Genomic DNA, 27667 nt, shown 5'->3' with positions numbered 1-27667 from the left:
CAAAGAGTCTTACATTTCAGCAACACTATAGCTCACTTGCAAAAGCATGTATCTGTCTCTCGTGAGGCAGTGAGGAAACAGTAGTTCTTCCATTGGCAGGAGCCAATCACGAGTTATCAGTGCATTCATAAAAAGCTTGTTAACCCATTGAATCTACAGACCATTTTATATAACAGGATAACAGTCAGACTGACAATGTCATATTTAAAAAAAACACTAAAGTCATCACACAGCAACTTAACACTCAAAACCATACCTGAGAAATATACACACATTTACCAATATGAGTTTAAAATGAAAAAAACTATCTAACTAGCAACGCATTCACTGGGGCGCTGCAATGACATCAGCCTCCCTCTGGCTCCTTAGTTCTTTTAGTAAAATAAACTTGGATGGTTTGGCACATCACCAAAGTAACCTCCATACATTGGAGTAATACGAAAATGTGTGTTTAGCATAACATAGTGTTATATAAACACACAAACAAAAATCTAGGAAAATTATATGCAGCCTTAAGTTTCACAACTGACACTTCTTCTCTCGCCACTGTCCTCACCCTCTCTCTCCTGGCCACCATACCCCCCCAGGCATCCTCTCACTGGTCACTGGTCACTGTCTGGTCACAGATTCTCATCTCATCTCATCACAGCGCAAGTTCTAGTTTCATCTGACTGTCAAATAATCAATTCATGCTAACAGCTATGTAGACAATAATGACTGTGTGATGACTGTCATTTTCAGAGGATGGTCAATCTATACTGCTATACAAGCTGTACACTGACTACTCTAAAGCATGTGCAGTATGTTTATTTTTGGCTTTGGGAGCACCCTCACAAGAATACATAACAACTGGAGCAGAAGAAAGGCCGGCCCGAAGTATTTGGTGACTGGGAGAGCAGCACGGAGTTGTGAACTTGTGCGTGCAGACAAACAGACAGGAACAGAGACACAAAGAGAACACGCTATCGAAAACAGCTAGCGGGCTAAACTCAAAATTCAAGGTGGAGTCTAAAATGAATACAAGACAGGGAAGCCCTTAACTGCAACAGAAGGAGGTGCTGGCATAATGCATAGCTAAAAAAGAGCCAACCCAGAAAAGAAACTTTACAGCTCAATAAGAAGCAGGCATACACAGCATTTGGCCTGTCTGTGAACAACCTAAAATAATTATTTAGCATTTAACACAACTGGAGGGGTTTGCACTGTGGCCAATCAAATGGAAAGAGCATCATGGCGTGTGAACGGCTTTCAAACAGTTCTGGCAGCTTGCATTTAGTAACAAATTAACAGTCCAAAGTGGAGCACTGCAGTCTCCAGCTGCGAACGCTGGTCTGAGGTCAGTACATCACATTGCATCAGTACTCCCACACCAATGTACTGTAGTGGGGCGAAAAACTGTTTTCACTACGTTAAACAGATCTGACCCAAATTGGATTGCTGCTTGTTTTGCCTGTGCTGCATCCCTGCCCTTAGTTTCATCCAAATTGTTTAGCTAGTTTGTGTGTAAGGCCTTCAAAAAGGTAAACAGGGAAACCAATATATGCTCACGACAATGAAAGAAAACAAAAGTATAGTCTCTGCAAAGACTTTACTGTACTATATATGACAGTATTACATTGGTGTCATTGGTGACAGGAAGTTCAACATGGTACCTAGTGGCAAAGAACTTTCTGAGGTCTGAAAAAAATGGGAGTTATGGTCTGTAGCATCACATCCAAGATGAGAAGCGCCTTGTAAAAAAAAAATCTGAGGCTAAAGGTGATGGATTGGCCAAGCATGTCTCCAGACCTAATCCCTACTGAGCATCTGTGGGGCATCCACAAACGGGAGGTGGAGCTCCATGATGTTGTGATGGAGGAGTCGAAGAGGGATTCCAGAGGCAACCTGTAACGCTCTAGTGAGCTCTACACCCACGAGAGTTAAGGCAGTGTTGAAAAATGAAAGGTATACAAAACTGTGGTGAGACCAGCCATGTTCGTTGGTCTAGACCAGGGGTGCTCATTAAGTCGATCGTGATCGCGGAGGTGGTACTGGTCGATCGCGGCGTGACATTAAAAAAATATCATCCTAGCATCAATGCCGTCACTTGATTGATATACAGGGCAGCCATTCAGATGACAACTGAATGTTGCCCTTCGGGGGACCAATCAAATCAAACAACGTCTCTAAGTGCAGCAGAACTTACGATGTCAGCCTATCACCCATCCCCGTTACTTGATTGACATACAGGACAACCAGTCAGATGACAACTGAATTTTGACCTTTAGGTCACCGCTCATGCGTAAACAACAATGCAAAGTGCTAAGCTAGTCGGCGAATTGCGTCAGATTTTAAGCCCTCGCTAAAGTTTATGGTCACTAAAATGAGTGAAGGAGCTGGACCAAGTAAAAAGGCAAAAACATATCACTTCCATACGGAATGGGAGGTGGACTTTTTTTTTCACAATGTCTTTTTCGAAGTGCGTTTGCCTGGCTAACCTGGCTATCAGCAGCTACTGTCCGGACTATGCATCCCTGGCTGATTCAATTCAGTGCAAGTCATCAAAGTAAACTCAGGTAATTACAAAAAATGTTAATAGTTAATTATGTGTGTTTTGCAATATTGGCTTATTTGGTTATGTAAGGTACATCAACATACATTGTACGTACAAATAATCCTCAATACATTTGAAAATAAACAGATGCTTTGCATTTTTGTAGTGGGTAGATCATTTTGACTCTGTCATTTTAAAAGTAGCTCGCATGCTGAAAAAGTGTGAGCACCCCTGGTCTAGACAGTGCCACTGAGGAAAAGACAAGAAGCAGAACTGGAGGTAGCAGAGATGAGGATGCTGAGGTTCTCATTGGGAGTGACCGGGGTGGATAGGATCAGGAATGAGTACATCAGAGGGGCATTACATGTTACAGGCCTTGGAGATGAAGTCAGAGAGGCCAGACTGAGATGGTTGGGACATGTCCAGAGGAGAGATAGTGAATATATTTGTAGAAGGATGCTGCGTTTAGAGCTGCCAGGTAGGAGGCATAGAGGAAGACCAAAGAGGTTTATGGATGTAGTGAAGGAGGACATGAGGGTAGTTGGTGTGAGAGAGACAGATGCAGAAGACAGACTTAGATGGAGGAGATTAATTTGCTGTGGTGACCCCTGAAGGGAAAAGCCGAAAGAGAAAGAAGAAGAAGTAAATGTACATTATTATAAAAGCTGTACACTGCTGACTTCATATCATATCAAAGTGTCATTTTCCAGTGTTCTTCCATGAAAAGATATCATCAAATATTTACAGAGATGTTTCCCTTTGGTGAGGTACCATACAACTATATCATTAATCCAATTTGTTCAAACACAACAAATATAGACAATATGTACAGTACTGTTTATTTAAGTCTGATGATAACATATTTCTTCCTTGTTAGTCAAATGTGCAACAGCAAGGAAAACATAGGATGTTTTCTTAGATGTTTCTGCACAGAATGCAATTTAACTTTAAATGTAATCAAATGTGAACAAAGCCTGTGGCGCTATCCTGCCAGAGTTGACTTCTCTTTCTAATTCTCTAAAGTCAGTGTAGGGGGGGGAATGCAGAATGTGCCAAAGTATAAATTTCTAAAATGTACGTGCATTTCCGTGTGATCATGAGATCAAGCAGGAGAGGAGTTTTGAAGCTCGCATTGCCAGTGGCTATGAATCTTCTGGAGCAAAAGAGAAACAGAGGTGGAAAATAGGAAAAAGAAGAGGCTTCATCAAGCTTTTCAATAACAGATTTAGTAGATTTTAAAATATATACAGTATATGTAAGCCTATTATAATTGGCTTTTAAAGCAATAACATGCCACAGGGGATGTGAGAATAATAGATGCGGTTTTATTACATAGTATACAAAATACTTGAGTCATAAGATGCATGCTTTGGTCTGGATAATCAGAGTGCAGAATTGCATGCAAACATAACAGATGGGACCCTGGGGGTGTCCTCCAGGCAGAAGGATCCCAAGGCCACCAGGGACAACGACGAGTGCAACATGAAGGAAATGGAAGTTTGTTTGAAAAAGTCAGTGTACACGGCTTGCCTGCAGATTTAACACATGCTCATATAATAAATGGTAAGGAGTACAAAACTGGATGTTCCACTATAAATAAATGACATGATGCATCCTCCAATAAATTATCATTGGAAATTACCATCTGATTTTGACCTTGTCATACTTGGCTTGCTGGTGCACACACACACGGGGGGTCAGGCTCAGTCGAGTGCAAGGGATTGAATGCAGGGGACGCTGTGTTGAGATTTCAAGTTCCATCACAAACGTGCAAAATGTGAAAATACTCCAACTCAAACAGAGGCTTATGTTCAACACACACAAAATCTGGATTAGCCATGAATGAATGACTATGAAAGCAGTGTATTCCTTCCAGATGGGATGCAAATAAGTCATCAACGTGACCAAAGAGGATGTGAGGTCTGGTGAACGAGCTTCAAGTGTGAGACATGTTAAAAGCCCTTTGGGTGCAAGTGACAAAGACTTTTATCCTTCACTTCCACATGAAAGGAGTGTCTGCATTTACCATGTTCTCTAAATGATACAAACAGAAAAGGGCTGTGTGTATGACATACTGTATATCTTTGACTGATGTACAGTGCATCCGGAAAGTATTCACAGCGCTTCACTTTTTCTAAATTTTGTCATGTTACAGCCTCATTCCAAACTGAACTAAATTAATCTCTTACCTCAAAATTCTACACAAAATACTCCATTATGACAATGTGAAAAAAGTTTTTTTTGACATGTTTTGAATTTATTAAAAATGGAAAACAAAAAAATCACATTTACATAAGTATTCACAGCCTTTGCCATGAAGCTCAAAATTGAGCTCAGGTACTTTTTTTTCCACTGATCATCCTTGAGATCTTTCTACAGCTTAATTGGAGTCCACCTGCAGTAAATACAGTTGATTGGACATGATTTGGAAATATAATAACTGTCTATATAAGGTCCCACAGTTGACTGTGCATGTCAGAGCACAAACACCAAGTATGAAGTCAAAAGTACTGTCTGTAGACCTGCGAGACAGGATTGTCTTGAGGCACAAATCTGGGGAAGGATACAGAAAAAATTCTGTTGCTTTGAAGGTCCCAATGAGCACAGTGGCCTCCATTATTCGTAAATGGAAGACGTTTGGAACCACCAGGACTCTTCCTAGAGCTGGCCAGATGAAAGCCATCAGACCAGAGAATTTTGTTTCTCATGGTCTGAGAGTCATTCAGGTGCTTTTTGGCAAATTCCAGACGGGCTGCCATGTTCCTTTTACTAAGGAGTGGCTTTCGTCTGGCCACTCTACCATACAGGCCTGATTGGTGGATTGCTGCAGAGATGGTTGTCCTTCTGGAAGGCTCTCCTCTCTCCACAGATGAACGCTGGAGCTCTGACAGAGTGACCATCGGGGCCTTGGTCACCTCCCTGACTAAGGCCCTTCTTCCCCGATCGCTCAGTTTAGAAGGCCGGCCAGCTCTAGGAAGAGTCCTGGTGGTTCCAAACGTCTTCCATTTACGAATAATGGAGGCCACTGTGCTCATTGGGACCTTCAAAGCAGCAGAAATTTTTCTGTATCCTTCCCCAGATTTGTGCCTCAAGACAATCCTGTCTCGCAGGTCTACAGACAGTTCTTTTGACTTCATGCTTGGTGTTTGTGCTCTGACATGCACAGTCAACTGTGGGACCTTATATAGACAGTTATTATATTTCCAAATCATGTCCAATCAACTGAATTTACTGCAGGTGGACTCCAATTAAGCTGTAGAAAGATCTCAAGGATGATCAGTGGAAAAAAGATGCACCTGAGCTCAATTTTGAGCTTCATGGCAAAGGCTGTGAATACTTATGTAAATGTAATTTTTTTGTTTTCTATTTTTAATAAATTCAAAACATGTCAAAAAAAAAACCTTTTTTCACATTGTCATAATGGAGTATTTTGTGTAGAATTTTGAGGTAAGAGATTAATTTAATACAATTTGGAATGAGGCTGTAACATGACAAAATGTAGAAAAAGAGAAGCGCTGTGAATACTTTCCGGATGCACTGTAGCAGGGTTATGAAGTATGTAACAATAAAAGTAAATTGGATTTGAGTACTTGTCTGCAAAAAGTGCCATAGGTTTGCTGCCAGTAAACAAGATGATGTATAAATCAAAGCAGGCAGTGAACAGAAAGAGAGGGAAGTAGGATGCATTGTTATGAATGAAATTGTAACTAAGAACTAAAATGAAATAAGCATTAAAGCGGTCGTGTCCAAACTTTTCCCAAAGGGGCCACATCAAGAAAAAGAGAATCCAGGGGGGGCCTGTTATGTTAAGTGTAATGTTACCCCAGGATGCAACGACATGGTAGATGTAGTAATCAAAAAAGGATTTTATTTAACAAAGGAGGAGCTCACGCAGAGCGGCACGACTTATACAAATACAAAGGAACAAAATAACAAAGGATTCCTAGTGCCAATGTAAAAAGTCACCATGGAAGGTGGGGAAATGGGGACATGCTAAGCAGAGGAAAAAAATGAGTACCGGAGCTAGGAATAATGCTTACAGAGATGAACCGGGATGCGAACACAAGGAAAAGGCTGGTGTGTAACGTAGTTCAAAACGTGTGAAGACATGGAAACACAACAAAAGCAAAATACTATTTTTCAACCCAACTGCCCGCTCCCAAAGACATATTTATATGTCTTTTAATTAATTTTATTTTTTGCACTCATGGCAAAAAGAGGTGATGCCGCAAATCCACAATATAAGAGAGCATGTTTTGTGCAGTTTTAAGCCGGAAAAACAGCCACAAGGTGGCAGAAGTGCATTTTATAAGAACTCTGCCGGCAACTTTCCCACAGTAATACCCTGCACAGCAACCGGGAAGTAAAAGGTGTTGATGAAATTACGCATTGAGGGGAAATCCATTCACACGTGTGCAAATGCACATACAGTGAAGAAAATAAGTATTTGAACACCCTGCTATTTTGCTATTTCTCCCACTTAGAAATCATGGAGGGGTCTGAAATTTTCATCGTAGGTGCATGTCCACTGTGAGAGAGATAAACTAAAAAGAAAAATCCAGAAATCACAATGCATGATTTTTTAACAATTTATTTGTGTGATACAGCTGCTAATAAGTATTTGAACACCTGAGAAAATGAATGTTAATATTTGGTACAGTAGCCTTTGTTTGCTATTACAGAGGTCAAACGTTTCCTGTAGTTTTTCACCAGGTTTGCACACACTGCAGGAGGGATCTTGGCCCACTCCTCCACACAGATCTTCTCTAGATCAGTCAGGTTTCTGGGCTGTCGCTGAGAAACACGGAGTTTGAGCTCCCTCCAAAGATTTTCGATTGGGTTCAGGTCTGGAGACTGGCTGGGCCATGCTAGAACCTTGATATGCTTCTTATGGAGCCACTCCTTGGTTTTCCTGGCTGTGTGCTTCGGGTCGTTGTCGTGTTGGAAGACCCAGCCACGACCCATCTTCAATGCTCTGACAGAGGGAAGGAGGTTGTTCCCCAAAATCTCACAATACACGGCCCCAGTCATCCTCTCTTTAATGCAGTGCACTCGTCCTGTCCCATGTGCAGAAAAACACCCCCAAAGCATGATGCTACCACCCCCATGCTTCACAGTAGGGATGGTGTTCTTCGGATTGTACTCTTCATTCTTCTTCCTCCAAACACGCTTATTGGAATTATGACCAAAAAGTTCTATTTTGGTCTCATCTGACCATAAAACTTTCTCCCATGACTCCTCTGTATCATCCAAATGGTCATATGCAAACTTAAGACGGGCCTTGACATGTGCTGGTTTAAGCAGGGGAACCTTTCGTGCCATGCATGATTTCACATCATGACGTCTTAGTGTATTACCTACAGTAACCTTGGAAACGGTGGTCCCAGCTCTTTTCAGGTCATTGACCAAGTCCTGTCGTGTAGTTCTGGGCTGATTCCTCACCTTTCTTAGAATCATTGAGACCCCACGAGGTGATATCTTGCATGGGGCTCCACTCCGATTGAGATTGACCGTCATGTTTAGCTTCTTCCATTTTCTAATGATAGCTCCAACAGTGGACCTTTTTTCACCAAGCTGCTTGGTAATTGCTCCGTAGCCCTTTCCAGCCTTGTGGAGGTGTACAATTTTGTCTCTGGTGTCTTTGGACAGCTCTTTGGTCTTCGCCATGTTACAAGTTAAAGTCTTACTGATTGTATGGGGTGGACAGGTGTCTTTATGCAGCTAACGACCTCAAACAGGTGCATCTGATTCAGGATGATACATGGAGTGCAGGTGGACTTCTAATGGGCAGACTAACAGGTCTTTCAGGGTCAGAATTCTAGATGATACACAGGTGTTCAAATACTTATTTGCAGCTGTATCACACAAATAAATTGTTAAAAAATCATGCATTGTGATTTCTGGATTTTTCTTTTTAGTTTATCTCTCTCACAGTGGACATGCACCTACGATGAAAATTTCAGACCCCTCCATGATTTCTAAGTGGGAGAAATAGCAAAATAGCAGGGTGTTCAAATACTTATTTTCTTCACTGTACACACACACAATTTAGTTCCAAATGTGAATATTGGTTTATAATTGTTAATAAATTGTTATTTTCATGTAGAACAACCATTTTTGTGTTGTTTTCTATGTTGTGGCAAAGCTGTTATATATATTTCGGCTAAATGTATATGGGTAAAATTGTGTCTAATACTTGTATGTATCTTTCTCAAAAAAATTGTTTTCCTCCATTTTTTTTAGTTGGGAACTGACATTTTCCTGAAACTTACTTATGTTCTACTTCTGATTACTAAAAAACAGAAAAAGGTAGAAACAAATCTACCCTTTCTTTTGGTATATACTATCTCTATATAGCCCAAGAACACAATATTCTGTGTGCCTTGAAAAATCAGTCAAAAATCATTAAAAATGGCCGGTACCAAATGGGAAGGTTTTTGAAAAATGGGATTTAATGAGTTAATTGGCCTCCAGGCTGCACTTTCATCCATTTTTCCTCATATAATTATGACGTTATTCTTGTAAACCTGTGATTTTTTTTCTTGTTAGATTGTAAATTTTTTCTCTTAAGATTTTGACATTATTTTTGCAAAAGTACTGTAGATTTTTCTATTTTTGCTGTTGTTTTTTTTTTGTTGCTGTTTTCTTGTTATATCTTATTTTTAGAATGTGTCACAGACCAATAAAAACAAACACCTATAGGCCACAAATGGCCCCCGGGCCGTATTTTGGACAGAGATGTCCAAAGTGCCATTGACATTGACAAATTTTTCTCACACTCATCATCCATCAATTACTCTCTTTTACCCTTTTTCACATATTTCCCTTTCTTTTGCCACAACCTTTCCCCCACCTTTTCTGTAAGTGACCTGCCTACAAAGAAGTGCGCGGTGCCTCACAATGAAGTGGGCTTCTTTCACATGTTAATGTTTTTACTTGCGGCTGAGTGAACAGAACAAGGCAAGGGAACAGAGCTCCTCAGAAAGACCCGATTGTGACCACAACACACACAAACACACACACTCACAGACACTCATGCATCTGGCTGTAGTGTGTCCAGTAACAGTGAGGCAACACTAACTGGCGCCAGCTTGTTGAACATGAGAGGCGAGTAGAATGATGAGTCCAAGCGAGAAAGCAATGACAGAAGCGGGGAGCAAGCACGTCAAAAATAAGACTACAAATTGGACTGATGGAGGCAGGTAGGGAAAGGAAGGCGAGGCGTATAAGAGAAACATTGTCACTGTTAGACAAATGGACTGTGTGTGCCTGAGAGTTGATTGGAAAGATTCGACTGAGGAAAGAAAACAATCTGCAAAACGACAATACAAATCTGTTGGTGCTGGCAGAAGAGATTAAAAGCAAGACGAATAAAACCCATTGTAGAAATGGGGGTGTCAGCACTTACTAGTTAATACCATTAATCTAATCTAAAAAAAATACTGTATGTGTTAAACAAACTGCATTAATATTAACTTCTTATTGTATCACTACGTCTGTGGATATTAAAATCATGTTAAAGTCATCTCGACACCCCTTGGACTGGCTGTGTGACATCGACATAACCATTGTTTGCACATTAACTTGTGACTTTGGCCAGAGACATATTGGCAAGAGAAATATTAATAAAGGATGTTGAACCTATGGCAGGCATCGTTTTCTTTGACATACATTGGTTTGAGGCACAGGGCGATGGCACAATTTGTGGTTGACCTTTGACCTCATTCTAAAGAATCACTTCAGAATTCTATACTGGACTATTTTTGCGATGATCAGCCCATATGTTCTTGAGTTATTATAAGCTTTTGAGCACAAACTAATAATCACTGTGTCTCTAAGCCCAGTAGTGTTTATTTGGCGTTTATGTACGGGATGAAAGGATGAAAATAGGTTTGGCTAGGTTTGGCTTGGACTGGGATTACATTTATACTTTTAAAGGATTATCTTCGTATTGCAAATTAAACAAAGGACCTTTCTCATATGTATGTGACAAAAGGTTAAGTTCTAACTGTATGTAATTGATCTCAGATTCATAACTGTCTCAATAAATCCATGTAGGGTTAATATGTTTATTGCTCTTCACTGAGCCCAATGATGACCCGTTCAAGCTGATCACTGCTCTGGATTGTCCTTTACCAGTAAGAGGCCATAATCTCTCTCTCTCCGGGTCTACTATTATTATTAGTCTGCCTCTGACCACTCTTGTTTCTGCACAGCTTAGTGCACTGAGGCTCCATGCTGAGTTAGCTGCTGTCATCAAAGCATATGGTCTCGGGCAGATCAAGGCTCTCCTATGGGAGCTGTTGACATATACAGTGCATCCGGAAAGTATTCACAGCGCTTCACTTTTTCTACATTTTGTCATGTTACAGCCTCATTCCAAACTGTATTAAATTAATCTGTTACCTCAAAATTCTACACAAAATACTCCATTATGACAATGTGAAAAAGGTTTTTTTTGACTTTTTTTGAATTTATTAAAAATAGAAAACAAAAAAATCACATTTACATAAGTATTCACAGCCTTTGCCATGAAGCTCAAAATTGAGCTCAGGTGCTTCTTTTTTCCTCTGATCATCCTTGAGATCTTTCTACAGCTTAATTGGAGTCCACCTGCAGTAAATTCAGTTGATTGGACATGATTTGGAAATATAATAACTGTCTATATAAGGTCCCACAGTTGACTGCATGTCAGAGCACAAACACCAAGCATGAAGTCAAAAGAACTGTCTGTAGACCTGCGAGACAGGATTGTCTTGAGGCACAAATCTGGGGAAGGATACAGAAAAATGTCTGCTGCTTTGAAGGTCCCAATGAGCACAGTGGCCTCCATTATTCGTAAATGGAAGACGTTTGGAACCACCAGGACTCTTCTTAGAGCTGGCCGGCCTTCTAAACTGAGCGATCGGGGAAGAAGGGCCTTTGTCAGGGAGGTGACCAACGCCCCGATGGTCACTCTGTCAGAGCTCCAGCGTTCCTCTGTGGAGAGAGGAGAGCCTTCCAGAAGGACAACCATCTCTGCAGCAATCCACCAATCAGGCCTGTATGGTAGAGTGGCCAGACGAAAGCCACTCCTTAGTAAAAGGAACATGGCAGCCCGTCTGGAATTTGCCAAAAAGCACCTGAATGACTCTCAGACCATGAGAAACAAAATTCTCTGGTCTGATGGCTTTCGTCTGGCCACTCTACCATACAGGCCTGATTGGTGGATTGCTGCAGAGATGGTTGTCCTTCTGGAAGGCTCTCCTCTCTCCACAGAGGAACGCTGGAGCTCTGACAGAGTGACCATCGGGGCCTTGGTCACCTCCCTGACTAAGGCCCTTCTTCCCTGATCGCTCAGTTTAGAAGGCCGGCCAGCTCTAGGAAGAGTCCTGGTGGTTCCAAACGTCTTCCATTTACGAATAATGGAGGCCACTGTGCTCATTGGGACCTTCAAAGCAGCAGAAATTTTTCTGTATCCTTCCCCAGATTTGTGCCTCAAGACAATCCTGTCTCGCAGGTCTACAGACAGTTCTTTTGACTTCATGCTTGGTGTTTGTGCTCTGACATGCACAGTCAACTGTGGGACCTTATATAGACAGTTATTATATTTCCAAATCATGTCCAATCAACTGAATTTACTGCAGGTGGACTCCAATTAAGCTGTAGAAAGATCTCAAGGATGATCAGTGGAAAAAAGATGCACCTGAGCTAAATTTTGAGCTTCATGGCAAAGGCTGTGAATACATACGTAAATGTGATTTTTTTGTTTTCTATTTTTAATAAATTCAAAAAAAGTAAAAAAAAAAAAACCTTTTTCACATTGTCATAATGGAGTATTTTGCGTAGAATTTTGAGGTAAGAGATTAAATTAATACAATTTGGAATGAGGCTGTAACATGACAAAATGTAGAAAAAGTGAAGTGCTGTGAATACTTTCCGGATTCACTGTATAGTAATTCCTACAAATCCAGAGATGACATATACCCTGTGCTTGTCACTGTTGGTTGTTTTTGAAATGTTGTAGCAAGGGATTGTTTTCACCTAAAATGTCATGCCTTTTTAATTAACTCAAACTCGGTTGGAGAAATGACTGGACAAGCAGGTCATTAGCATTAAAGCTGCAGACACACAAAGTAAACAGTCTAAATAAACTACTGCCGAACCTCTGAGAATCTGAGATTTAAAATGGTTGAAAAAGTACTATAAAGTATGCTAATATGGGAAATTGGATAGCTTAACACCAATTTGGCTTCCGTCTGATGACATTATTGATTGATTATCATTAAATGTGTATTTATTCTCAAAAGAATTTGTACATACCTGCGTAAGACCAGTCTATATCGTCTGGGAGTTTCTTGAAGCCACGGACCAAAGGTTCAACTGTCACAACTGTACAGGAGAGAAACAAAAAGATTCTTGTTACTTGAGCTTTTATACCCGTTCATTTCATAAATTAGCTTGAAACAATGTAAGACAGGATCAAATGGTACAAATTTATGAATCTATGGCATACTATTGACTCAAATATAAGATAAATAAACTGCCTTGGCACTTAGTGTTAGCTTCGCTAGGTGCTACCATGCTAATTGTTAGTACTATGTTAGCATGCTGGCTTTTTTACTCCTGTTTCAAGGCCTATATACACATGGCACAATTTGCTTTAGGACAGTCTTGGTACTTTTGATGCTACTAAGCTAACTGTTAGCATTTTAGCTCATTCGCTCAGTTTGAAAAGCTAATACAGACATGGCATGATGCAGGGACATTGTAGGACAGCCTTGGCACTTTCGCAATACAGTGCCATCCTGTTGGGTTCTAGCATGCTAACAGTTAGCATATTAGCATTTTTGCTAAATTCCTCATGTCACATTCTAACACATGGCATTGATTGCCGACATGGCAGAGCAGACACCGGGCCCGAGGTTCACGGCACGGTTGGCATACCGATCAAAATTTCCACGGCAATTTCCTAGTTTGTGATTGTCATTACTCCAAAGTAAGAAGGTTAGTCATGACATGCCACTGATGGAGGAGGAGGGGTCATCATCATTCCAATGGCAAAGTAAGACAAACACTGACGCTTGAATTATTCAGGGAAGTAACATGAATAAATTAAAAATAAGGTGAATAAAACAACACATCATCTTTTTTTTGTCTTTCGTACGTGCAAAATTCTTCTCAAAAGCCCTCAGTTGAGACAAATGTAGGTCACATATCATATATGAAGTCAGCATAATCCTATTGTTTACAGCAACAGGATAAAAAGATGTGTAAACAGCATGCCCTTACAACTGTGAAATCACGTCTGAGCTGCTTGTTAATACAGTTTTTAAAACACCCGTGCCGCAAACAAGGTCCTTCTGTGTCATCTGTAAAATCATCTGCAACGATGCATATTCAAGAGACCTCAATACAGCCGCAGCCACAGGGGGGGTTTGATGTTGCACACCACAGTTGTTTTTACTCACTTATTTGCTACTTTTACCTGAAGACAACAACGCTGGAAGCTGAAGCAGTAGTATATTCAAAATGACAATTGATTTTTTTGTGGACTGTTCAGCTTGTTTGTTGAAATGCATCGACTGGAGAATGGATGCAAAGCTGTGCTGTGTGTCCCTTTTGAATTAAAACCCTCAGAGGTTAAAACTGAAACAACAGGTAATAATTGGCTTCATTGGTGTGTATGTGTATGTGTGTGTGAATGAATACATTACATGAAACACCAGTGTGATGTTAATGAGGCAATTACTGATGCTATGAGCCGGGAGCTGCTTTTTTTTCTTCTCCTTTTTGTGCCTTTATTCGCTTCACTCGGTGTTATTCCTCCTTGTTAAAGTGGAAACGAGTCAAGTTTTACTATGAAATTTGGTACACATAAGACTTCAAATATATATTGTCATCTTTATCAACTTATAAGGAGGTGAGAAATTGTTCCAGTCAATTAGTTTTACTTTGAAATGGGTATTGTATTTCATTTTACTTCTTAGCACTCGGATTCAACCAATTCAACCAATATTGGTGGAATCATGCTTTCCAAGCCTATTAAACCAGCAACCACACAGTCCAACATGCAAATGAGAACGTGCTGACTCCAAACCGAGAAAATTTACATGACTGTTTGTCGTCTTCAACAATATCTGGAAAGTTTTCCAAAGATTTCCTCTCAACAGATGGAGGCATGGCTGCTCATTTCAATCAATAGGAGATTGAGGCTTAGTGCCTCCTGCAGTTGGGGAACCTTAAAGCTTCTAATAAAACAAAAAAACACCATCTTGTGCAGATAAACAGCATCAAATGAAAGGATGTTTCTGGATGATGTCTGTGAAGTTAGTAAGAAACTTATTGGATTTATTCTCCTTTTACATCCTTTATTTTGAAATTAAACCCATCCATCTATCCATTTTCTATGCCGCTCACGTATCCTCACTCGGGTCGCAGGTAAGCTGGAGCCTATCCCAGCTGAGCGAGAGGCACGGTACACCCAGGACTGGATTCGTAGCTGCAGCATTGTATGCCCTGCAGATAGTGCCATCAAAGCGAATGCCGAACTGCAAATAGGCAAGGACCCAGTATATCATCTTAAATAGGATTAATTGATAAAATACAAAGGAAGGAAATCAGCCTGCTTTGCACTAATTACCGCACATTACGTTTCTTACGGAATCCTACTAAATTCCAATGAGATCCGGCTCTATGAAGACGCTGCGAGAAGGATTGTTGATCATTTTGGGATAAGTGAGCCTGTCTCAGCAGAAATCTAATGAATAGCACAGTGCTGGATTACAGCACTCCTGGGGTCTGATTTAGCCTGAATCGCTCCATGACGGAATTGTCCATCGGCTTCCATTAAAGCAGCACAAACTGGTTTAGACTCGTCCCATTAAAAGCAGAACCTCATCCAGACTAGCTTTCCAATACATTTCTTTTTGCTTTTTAGCATCCAGACACATAATATGGACCTGAATTAACACAAACCGAGTGGCATTCCTGCCATTGAACATTTGCTATAGGCGACAACTGTGAAGAAAGACATGACCTCTGTGTAGCACGTAACACCTTTTCACTCAGGGGTCAGACAAACTAATCCAAGAGCCACTTGTCCAAGGGGCCCACCTCAAACATTGTTAAAGGCATTCAGCTGTGTTCAGTGTCAGTTGGTAATATATGTGTTGTAGTCCTATCCTGTCTCTTGGCATGTTAGTGTATCTCTTCGGACTTCTTCTTTGTTACATGAAGAAAATTAAATGTAAGAAACATTTAAACATTTTTGTCTCAAATCATCAGTGAATTTATCAATGTCAAAATACTTAAACTTGGGAGAATTTAGTGAAGATTACAGTTTTTCCACCTTTAATCGTCTCAAAAATCGATGAGGCGCCTTATGTGTGTTCCAAAACCTGTAAAAATGTTGGTAAGTGCTCCGCTTGATTGACTGTCGGACCTTTTCCCGCAGATACAGGGACACAATATGTACGCTGGCAGCGATAAACCAATCAGAGAACATAATGCAATACGTCAAAAAAATTCTTCTTCTTCATCTTTGTGCACTGAAGAGAGAACATTTAGTTGTCACTGTGGTCCAAAACGCAGATATTTACTGTCCCATCTCGTCATTCCCCTCCCAGTATAATACAGAAACAGAAGAAGCCAGTTAATGAGATCAGGCTTTAAGTGGAAGACAGTGGAGGTTTAAACAAACCGTGCATTGTTCGACAAGGCCCAGGCGGCATTAAAAGCTGCAATTTAAAACCTAAGAAGACAAGCCTATCACTGGGATCAGTGTGTGTGGGTTCATGGACGTATGTGTGTGTGTGTGTGTGTGTGTTTGTGTGCACATGTACAGCTGTTCCACTGTATTAGTACCTCACACAGGGGCCCCCAAACTCTCACGCTCAATTCTTTACACACACACACACACACACACGCAAAAAGACATAGCGTAATGTAAGACCCTGTTATGTCCAGACATATGGGGTATCACACGTTCTCCTTCTGTCATTTGGCTGCACAACAATCTCATTTAACCAAAGCTCTTTTATATTGTAACTCTGCATAACTCTGCAAGTCCAACATGCTTACATAGAATAAAGTTAGCATCAGTCTCCTGCAAACTAAAAAAAAGATATTAGCGTGTAATTACTGGTTTGATGTGTACCATACACTTCCTGCGCTTGTGTTTACTGTAATCTCCACCATCGTGAAAAATCAATAGCACACTGTTACTGTACACAGAACTACAAAATAAATAACAGGCAGGAAGAAAATACCCCGACAGCCTGCCACAGTGCATGATGAAAGCCTATACATGCCTTTTCTGCTCAATTCCATCTACTATTTGAAAAAGAACGAGTCGTACTTTTAAGTTTCAAGATTTTCATGGTGCCGTGAATGAAGAAAGAACACACATTGAAATGTAAACACTGACACACATTACCCTGCAAAGCAAGAGACATAGTACAAGCAAATGTTCACCCGATTCAGGAGCAACAGTGTTCACTTCCACAAACATTTTACAGTGGTACCTAGGTTTTCATTATTCATTCGTTCCAAGAGGTCAAACGAAAACAAGACATCCATAAATATTCTTCTTTATCAAATTGATTGCACTTTCAACTTTCAAATTTAGCAGCCACGCTCAAAAAATACACTGAGAATGCACAGCGGGTAAACAGCACATATATTCATCTATTACCTGCAATATTGTACAAAAACCCATGAAAGTGTACAAAACCACACAAAAATGTACCAAAGGTTTGTGGCAAAAAGAGAATCATACATCAAACTGGAGCGTAGAAAAAACGAGGTTGACCTGTACATACAGTCCCAGCCCAAAAGGTGTCCACATTTTTTTTGCTTGAATTGGTAAATGCCTGCGACTGGCTGGCGACCAGTCCAGGGTCTACCCTGCCTTTGGCTCAAAAGTCAGCTGGCTCCAATATACACTTGTGATCCCAGTGAGGACAAGCAGCAGAAAATGGATAGATAGAATTGCTAAATTGCAATACAGTAGATCCCCATTCACAGCCCTGAAAATTCACATATTTTTGGTCATTTTTCCCTTTTTATGTTTTTTTTCCATAGAAAACAAATCGGTTGGTAAAAATTGAGAAATGCAGGCAGCTGGAGCTGAATAGAATCTAATAATTACAACACATTTGACATCTCTGTGTTGTCCGGGTTCCTCCCACATTCCAAAACATGCTAGGTTAATTGGTGACTCCAAATTGTCCATAGGTATGAATGTGAGTGTGAATGGTTGTTTGTCTATATGTGCCCTGTAATTGGCTGGCGACCAGTCCAGGGTGTACTCCACCTCTCGGCCGAAGACAGCTGGGATAGGCTCCAGCATACCACCACGACCCTAGTGAGGATAAGCAGCATAGAAAATGGACATTTACTGCAAATTCTGATCTGAAATAGGAGAACGTCATCACCCCAGCTAGTAGGAGGGTTTGAACCCACACTGCATTGCAATATTGCAAACCAAAATTAGTTATTACACATTTTTTTGAAATGAGTATCAGGAATTACCATGTATTAGCTCATCATTTGGATGCTAAATGATAATAAGGTAAGCTCTCTAGCTTACATTTAAAAATGGACAGTAGATTTTCTGCAAATTTAGCCTCAGAAAGTGAATAGAAATGTAGTTTGTCCACAAAACACTTGCAATTTCACCCGCTCACTTCCAGCTGGTGTTAAAGTCAAGGTGTAAAGGGATGAATGAGCCTCCTTCCTCTTTATTCTACCCCGCAGCTACGATATTTTTGATGCGTTGTGAGTGTGTAATGGTACTATGTGGTCTGTTCAGCTGGTCTTAAAATCTCTGCTTCAGGGTAAAAAAAAAAAGTCAAACCAGGCAAAACGGGTCATCTCTTCAGGGATTGGTATTGCTACACTTTTATCCATGTAGCTGATGAGCTCAAAACACATCATAAAAGAGAATCTACGCGAATGATACATACTGTATGAACATTAGAGGAGGCCATGTGTGTATTCATTGCACACTGTGATGTCAGAGCACGCAGGCGGAGTGTTCTGGTTCATCCACTGTGGACATCTGAGTGCACATGTTCACCTCACTTGTGTGGCTCACTAATCTGCCTGCCTAGTCTGAGCAGTGAGATGAACCAATCCCATCTGCTTGGCACAAACTGAGAAAAAACTGTATGCGTACGTGCGATTAGTAATCCTGCATCCATTCAGTGGAGCGGCCCTGCATCCTAATACAGCCTCCTTTGGCAATGGATTTGATGCCGTCTGAAAGCTATGTGTGCTTCATTATGGAAAGCTGCATTTAAAGTCCAATAGTGGTTCATTTGTAGAAGAAAAATACAAAATTTGTAGTATTTATTAGTGGAGAATACATATATGTTCATCGAAGAGTCAAGTTAATTCAGTCTGAATGAGTTGAGTTTCCATGACAACATTAGGACAGCAAAAAAGCCACCAATGGCTCGTGGAAAACCCTGACTTCCTGTCGGCTTCCTGATCTGACTCTCTCCATCGCCATGGATACAAAACAACCTCCCCTCCCTGGTTGTCTTTCAGCGGAGGGGTCACGCCCCCCCGATTCCTCACTTGTTTGGCAGACAGCAGACACACAGCTCTCTATCACCACTAGTTTCTAGCCCAAACTCTTTTGCCACTGCACCAAAAAACAAAATAGTCAACAAAGATGGTGTCATTTTGCATTACAAATCAACACTTTCCATCTGAAGCATGTTTAGAGTGCATGTTTAAGATTGCTGTGGATGGTAGACTTTCCCAAGTCCTCACTTGCAGATTTATGTTAGCCTGTTTTAAGGTGGGTGTTGGGTTGGTTATAAATTTGGAAGCCTTAATTGACTTTCGATTTGTCACAGTCCCCAGATCCCCAATTCAACTTTCATTCAACCAACTGGTTTTATGCCCCATTTTGAAGACTGAAGTATTGTCGCCTTCTGTTGCCCACCAGGACACTTGCATAAGCGACAAAACGCAACCTACAAAGACTTCTAAAGTGGGTTTGCATCTGAATTTAAATACTATTTTACATAGTAACCCTAAAATATTCAATTGATTTCAGACTGAATGACCACACCAAAGCAAGAGATATAAGGAGTGAAGCAATAGTAGCATTTTTTTTATTCAAAGTGAACTGGCTGCCTCGTAAAGGAAAACTGCATCTGTGTCTTTGCCACAATCGACATTATTGTGTGCACCAGACGTTTTCAAAGTGTGTCACAATGATCCTCCCCTCAGAGAACATAATACGGTTGGGGCCTCCCCTACTCCTCAAATTTTCTGCAGCATATTTTGCAGAGTTTCCAGCTGACTCCAGTATCTGTTTGCACTTTCACAGGAGGAACTAAAAATCAATTCATTTTGCCTTACACAAAAGTGAAGTTAACTTATAAGGTGTGATTCATTATTCTCACGTTTCTGTGCCTCCCAAGACATCTTCCAGCCTACCTCACATTTAGAAAACTCCAATGTATCATCAACTTCACCATTATCGCAACGTGAAACGACATCGTCGACATAACTGTTGTCTAATTACAGTTAAAGGGGACCTATTATGCTCATTTTTGACCCTTTGTATTGAGTTGTGGACTCCTATAGAGCAGCTACACACAATAACCAGCACTGAAACTTTTTGGATTTTGCAGAACCACCACCTATTCCAGCTGTATTTCCTTTGATCTGTGCTTCCATGGTCTGTTTTAATCTATTCCCCTCTCTGCTGTGATTGTCCACACGCCCATAGTGCTTCCAAACTATGAACCATATAAGGAAGCCCCTGTCTGACATCACGTTTTGAGCCATCCCAAACTTCTTACAGGGCTCACTTCCAAACGCTCAAACCTCATTATATGAAAGTTTGTCATCATTTTATACGAGAAAACAACATTATCACTACATTTATAGGTCAGAAAAGTGGGAAAACGCATACAAGGTCCCCTTTAAAAGATGTGCAAGTAAGCTTCAAAACAAAAGTATGACAGAAAGAAAACAGAAGAATAAAAATCCCCATATCCTTTATTATTGCCCATTCTCCTTAATTCTGTACAGCTGAAAGTCACAAGTAAATGTCAAAGCAATGGTTTGTTTTGCTTTTGATTATGCCGTTAACTGTTTTTGTCAACGTCAGTCAGTCGGTCTGTGGACGGTCAAGTTATGTAGCCCTACTACAATATAACCAGGGACAATTAAATGTTAGGTTTAATCGGTTTCACACTTAACAGATGCATGTGCATTGCTGTCAACTTTCAATGTTGTTCAAAACATGAACAAGTAAGAACAACAAATGAAAATAAAGAGACAGATTTATACGTACAAACGATCCTCGGAATACATTGTTTCGCAGTTATCTGCATGTTACAATAAATTCCTGAAAAAACATAGTTATGGTCCGTAAACACAAGACCCGCACTTGTTTCAATCAATGGTCTCTCGAAGACCATCATAAAGGGTAAAAATCATATTGTAAAAACTGTACAGTACTGCAAAAACAAAACAGGCAAACCACAGCACAATGTCGGCAAACAAATAGTCAGGACTCATGTCACTCACGTGAGACAGTCACCGGAAATCACAAAACTCTAACACTACAGCACACATAACTGCCACGTTGCAACGATCCTTTGAAAGCGACAGTAATAACTTCACAGTGTAGTGGTCTTCTTATTAGAGATGCAAAAATGGCTAGGGCGTTGGCTAGTACTGGTTGATTTCATTCTTGTATTGAGAGTTAATTTAGTTATAAGACCAACTCGATTTACATCACAGTCTAAGAACACAACTCCTAATTGATTTTTTGACCTGTCAGTTCTCACCTACTGCATCAGTAAGAGTAGCCGCTGAGAATCCCTTTGACTGTGCTTCCTGCTTCTTAGCTGAGCTTTGTACCATCAAAAAAGACAAGCAGCTGTCCTCATTGGGCAGTCTGGCTTTAAAATAAACCCACTATACATGGTAAGAGGAGACTGCTAGTGGATTAAAGCAAAACTTATGAATAAGTGGGATGGTAAGGCCAATCCAAAAATGGCAAAGAGGGAAGGCGGGAGACAGAAGGAGGGAAGGTAAAGTACCACAGTAGAAAGTAGTTAATTATTGAATGTAACATCTGTGGTTTGTCTCAGTGCCAACGCATCGGTTAGTGTAATACGCTAACCCACTTACGACGCTGAGAATACATTAATGAGAGAGAAATACGGTCATACTTTGTGTTCCACTCTCAGGATTTAAACATCTATATAAGAAAATTATCAAAACCACTAAAAACCAGACAGTTAAGAAGGCTTTGGGAAATCTTTCTAACAAGATTTATTTCCCCTCACGGAAGGTTTTTATTTGGCTGGTTTACAGAGCTTGACTCCGTAAATGCAGGAGGGGGGTTGGTAAAGCTAGTGCAGCCATAATCTCATTTTAAGCAGGGAGTTTTAAAGGTAGATGAGCAGAAAATTACAGCCCTATCTCAAAATGGTTAGCTTTTGATTTGAAAGGAAGAAATGTATTGATTTACTGTGTACTATATAAGCAATGCAATCAGCATATCTGAAATGGAATCAACAATCCAAAGGTGACATCAACAGAAACCAACACCCCCCCATGGCATGGCAATTCATCAATACTGTAATCAATAACCTGGGTGACCTGTCGGTGGTGTATTGTGTCATCCTCACAAGATCAGCCGTTTTTAAATGAGCATAACTTACACATTGGAAGCAGACTTTCTCCATACAATAATTTATGATTCAGACTGTGTCATCAGTCCTCTGTATATATTATTCATGCCTTGACTTAGTCAGGGCCAGCAATTACACCATCAGGCGTCCTATGATGCCACCGGATGCTGATGTCGTCTCTCAGTCAGCTGCGAGACCAGATGGTATCTCAACATATGATCATTAGCTAGGTCTCGCAATGTGGTGGCATGCTCTCAGAATATATTGCGGGGGGGGGATATTTACAGTGACATACTTGGAGATGCCAACTACCAAAACACACTTGTACAAGTTGCTTCACACACACGCGCGTGCAATTGCTGGCACTGCGCCTTGTGAGCTGCTAAATGATCAATAGCATGCCGGCTGTATTCGTGTGAATCCATCTAACCAATTGTCACGCCCTAGCAGCCAATCAATAGCACAATGCAATACGTTGGTGCTCTGACTGTGTGAGGAAGAGTCTGAAACACCAAACTCAAAAAACTTTAAAGAGGTGCCTTAGGTTATGTAATAGTGACTTTTTAATGACTGACCGTAATATATGACCCTTGAGCAGGGGTGGGCAAACTACGTCCCGGGAGCCACATCCCGCCCGCCAAGTGTTTGAATACAGCCCGCCCGTTTTTTCCATAGTATTTCATTTAAACTTAACATACAACCTGACATCATGGCTTGAGCAAACGTTTTGATGGTTTAAGTAACTTTTTTTTTTTTATCAATTTCATTATTTGATGTGGTCTGTTGTTTACAAAGTGTTCCTGAAAAAAGGAACACAAGCACAAAAAACAGATTGCATGACACTTTTACAGATACAATCCTTCAGTGGACTGTTAGGTGTAAAATATAGTCTGGCCCCCCATCAATTTTGTTAAAGCAAAAAGTTTTGCCCACCCCTGCCCTAGAGCCTGTTTATCAGCGGCAAATGTGAGAAAACGTATTATCCCCCCTCAAATTAGTCTGTTTATACGCCCGCTACTTAAACGGGGACCGTTTTGTAGAAAAGCAGGTTTCGCTACACATCATAAAGTAAAGCCTGGAGGTCTGTGAACTGACAATCAGCTGCAGACATTGGCGCCGTGGGAAATTAAAAATGCACTGAACTGCAAAATATGCTCCTTCAGAATAGCACATGGAATGACAAGCAGCAGGTGTGATCACAACTGAGAGAATACATTACATTACAATAAATGTAAAGCATACGCCTCGGTGTAAGACCTGGCCTTGTAAATCGGTGCCGGACTCCAGGCCTAACCCTGACCAAAAAGACTGCAGAGTTACTGTGATAATGGGGGATTTTCCCAAATGTACAATTGCTCTATTGACATTAAAGGCTTGGAATGGTCAGATCTCAGTGCACAAAGCCGCATCCATAAAGGCATGGTTGCATTGCATGAGTTGTGTGTGGAAAAAACAAAAGCCCTGACCTCAACCCCATCAAACAATTTTGGAACAAACCAGCACAAAGATGGGAAGCCAGGCCCCTCTGGTCCAACATCAGTGACCTCTGATCTCACAAATGCCCTCATAGATGAATGGACAACAAGGGAAAAAAAACCCAGAAGGAGAGACACACTGTTTAGAACTGCCAGGACAAATAAGGTCAGGATGAGAGCATGCAAACATCACACAGTTTTGTGTGTATGTGTGTGTTTGTTGGATGTGTGATACAGTGAGTCAAAACAAGAAACTGTTCTGAGTGCCGACTTGGCATACTGAGAGACAGATGGTTGGACAACACTGCAGTCATATCGCTGCAGGGAACGATGCCTCTCTGTCGAAAACTACGTGAACATTCCAGACAAAGTCATTTTCATCATATCGGTAGAAGCCCAATTTTGGTAAGTAAATCACAGCATAGCATAAAAGTCCCCCAGATACCTTATGCATTGCACACTCACAGCTTCGGACGATATCAACATAGTCAGTAGCTTACAGGCCTTTGGTCCTGGGCCCCTACAAATCCTGGTCAAATTGTATGCTCTAATGGTGTGTACCAAATTTCACAATGATTCAACCAAACACCCTAAAGTTACGATGAATGTTTTGTAGCACGCTTTGACCTGTGTGAGAAAGTCAAGTCCTAATGTTTTCACACAACTACACGGTGGAACCTCGGTGAGCGTACACCTCAGTTAACGTCAAAACATTACACCAAATTTTTTGCCTCGGTTTGTGTACATTATCCAGTTAGCGTTTAACATAGGGTGTGTATTGTCATGATGTTAATACACTGAGTGAGTCCATCTGCAATCGGCTGTTGACTCTCAAAAACGTTAACACAAACCACCTTTTTATAGTATAAGTACAGTGCATCCGGAAATATTCACAGCGCTTCACTATTTCTACATTTTGTCATGTTACAGCCTCATTCCAAATTGTATTAATTTAATCTCTTACCTCAAAATTCTACACAAAATACTCCATTATGACAATGTGAAAAAGGTTTTTTTTTTTACTTTTTTTGAATTTATTAAAAATAGAAAACAAAAAAATGACAGAGTGACCATCGGGGCCTTGGTCACCTCCCTGACTAAGGCCCTTCTTCCCCGATCGCTCAGTTTAGAAGGCCGGCCAGCTCTAGGAAGAGTCCTGGTGGTTCCAAACGTCTTCCATTTACGAATAATGGAGGCCACTGTGCTCATTGGGACCTTCAAAGCAACAGAAATTTTTCTGTATCCTTCCCCAGATTTGTGCCTCAAGACAATCCTGTCTCGCAGGTCTACAGACAGTTCTTTTGACTTCATGCTTGGAGTTTGTGCTCTGACATGCACAGTCAACTGTGGGACCTTATATAGACAGTTATTATATTTCCAAATCATGTCCAATCAACTGAATTTACTGCAGGTGGACTCCAATTAAGCTGTAGAAAGATCTCAAGGATGATCAGTGGAAAAAAGATGCACCTGAGCTCAATTTTGAGCTTCATGGCAAAGGCTGTGAATACTTATGTAAATGTGATTTTTTTGTTTTCTATTTTTAATAAATTCAAAAAAAGTCAAAAAAAAAACGTTTTCACATTGTCATAATGGAGTATTTTGTGTAGAATTTTGAGGTAAGAGATTAATTTAATACAATTTGGAATGAGGCTGTAACATGACAAAATGTAGAAAAAGTGAAGCGCTGTGAATACTTTCCGGATGCACTGTATAGTTTTAGATGCATAAAACAATTCTAAATGCATATAAATGACAAATGAAAAAGATAAATACACATTAAGGTTACTTTCATTGAAGACTGTTCCCAAAGACACCATGTGGCAGCGGGATCAACACGGACACCGCCTTCGTGTTTTGCTATTTAAATAATTTTAATAAATGCTGACACTTGCAACTTCATTTGGCTCTATTCTACATCTAGCAATTGTGCTATTATGCATTATTAAAACCTAAAAAAAACAATTAGAAGCAAACACACTTGCCATTTGTCATGGCCAAAATTATCAAAGTAGTTCAGATGCCAAAAAAAATTCAATTTCTCTTCTGCTTGCAGTCTAGAAGCCAGACTGTTTTGCCTCTTGTCCCATTTCCAGATGAGTGCCACATTTACAAAATGAGGGTAAAACATGACCAAGGCAGATGCTTCCAACTGGAACGGAATGGTATGACTATGTAAATGATATGAATCATCTGCTTCTGGTCACTGCCGCGCTTCAGCTCATGACTTCATCGCGAAAAGAAAAAAAATGCTCATTAAAAATAGTTACTTGCTGGAAGTGAGCGAATCGTGCTGCACGCATGCAAATATGCACCACAGTGAAGTACAAACAGACAGCATCTCTCCACTCTTCAACATGTGTCTGCAAGCACGCTCAAACCAGGACCCAAATCCCAGCACATATTGCAACAAAATCATGGAAGCACTAGTTGTTGTCATGCAAAGTTAGAAACAATTAGTTCACGAAAGAAAATGTGCAAATGAACGGCAAAATACGCGCAGTGTCAGATTTTCTTACCCATTAGGCAGAAGAGAAGAAGCCGGGAGAAGACTGCATGGACCCATAATGTCTCCATGGTCCCCGGTGTGGAGATGACACGGGAAGATGCCGAATCTTGCTTTAAAGGGAGTGACAAAGCGTATCGAGTGCGTAAAGATGCGAAAGTGGATAGTTAGGACGTGGCCGCCGGTAATCGATGTTCGTTGCGGCGTGGCTCTGATTCGGCGTGGTTCGGCTGGGTTTGGTTAGAGGAGGGCTGGCGGTCTGGATGGTATGACCGTGGACGCGCACTTACGTATGGCAATCAGGGATGAAGTGAGCGCCACCCACCGCCTTTAATGAAAATGCATGTGGGGCGTCTGATGATCTTACTCCAGGGATTTGTATGCGTGTGCGTGCGCGCGCGGCGTGTACGTGCGTGCGCTTGACATCCAGTGTCTTTTATATCTCTAAGCGCTGAGCTCCTGTTGCATGCATGACTGTCCATTAACAAAGAAATATAATAGCTTCTAGAGACATATTAATGTAACAATATGCGTATTACTGTGGTTGTAGTCTACCACACCACGTCTATGCACCAATCTGCATTCACTTCCATTCATTAAACTGCCATACTTTATGATAATGACTTTATGATATTGAAGTGGACACTGGAAGGCAACAACAGCTATGGTGTGATTGTGTTTTCAATTGCGTATAGTCTATGTATAGTGTTGTTTTGTTTATTCCAATGTTATCATGTATACGGGTGTCTGTTATTTTACGTATCAAGTCAACAACGTGGGAACTAAAAGTCGAACGAAAGTGAACCTAAACTCATTCATTTTCTACCGTTTATTCTCATGAGGGTTGCAGGGTGCCGGAGCCTATCCCAGCTGTCTTGGGGCGAGACGCGGGGTACACCCTGGACTGGTTGCCAGCCAATCACAGGGCAGATATAGACAAACAACCATTCACACTCATATTCATACCTATGGACAATTAACCTAGCCTGTTTTTGGAATGTGGGAGGAAACCGGAGTACCCGGAGAAAACCCACGCATGCACGGGGAGAACATGCAAACTCCACACAGAGATGCCAGAGGGTGGAACCAAACCTGGGTCTCCTCGCTGTGTGTGCGCCCTAACCACTCGACTGCCGTGCAGCTGTGAAGCTAAACATTTCTTTCTAAAATAAACACCATTCTGACAAGCATTTTTAGTACCGTATATCTTTTGAGGGAGCAAGGCGATACAAATGAAACCTTAATATCCTTTAGAATAGTCCGTGTACAGCTTGTATTGCTTATATTGACTATATTGTGAAAATGACTCAACCCACAGCTATTATTGTTTAGTGCGATTATAGCGTGGTGGTAGTTGCAACATGGTCTGAAACTTGGATACAGTATACAGTAATTACTATTCACTGTAAATGATTGTCTAATCCCACAATAACTGCATCGTGCATGAGTGCTGCAGGCACTGGGGAGCTATGGTTCACTGAGGAAATATGTTCCGTCACGT

At 40.8% G+C, this 27667-nt stretch overlaps 1 protein-coding gene across 5 annotated transcripts in view; it reads right to left on the bottom strand.

Annotated features, from left to right (window-relative positions):
- The window catches only part of ptprz1b (protein tyrosine phosphatase receptor type Z1b), a 44811-nt gene extending 18160 nt beyond the window's left edge, over positions 1–26651 (bottom strand). For 2 of the 5 annotated variants that reach the window (XM_058078703.2, XM_078798274.1), the window contains exons 1-2: positions 26180–26574; positions 12836–12904 (exon numbers count right to left, since the gene is read on the bottom strand). In XM_058078703.2, coding sequence (XP_057934686.2) covers positions 12836–12904; positions 26180–26237 — 127 coding nt within the window. In that variant the 5' untranslated portion in view covers positions 26238–26574. Of the gene's footprint in view, positions 1–12835; positions 12905–26179 lie in introns of all 5 variants that reach the window. The other 3 variants (XM_078798265.1, XM_078798268.1, XM_058078701.2) reach the window with 3 other exon arrangements.
- Positions 26652–27667: the final 1016 nt, after the last annotated feature.

This window comes from Doryrhamphus excisus, linkage group LG2, assembly GCF_037039965.1.
Source record: "Doryrhamphus excisus strain RoL-2023G ecotype Guam linkage group LG2, RoL_Dexc_Guam_v1.1, whole genome shotgun sequence".
In the NCBI taxonomy this organism is placed as follows: Eukaryota; Metazoa; Chordata; class Actinopteri; order Syngnathiformes; family Syngnathidae; genus Doryrhamphus; species Doryrhamphus excisus.
This window is presented reverse-complemented; position numbering and strand designations above follow the sequence as displayed.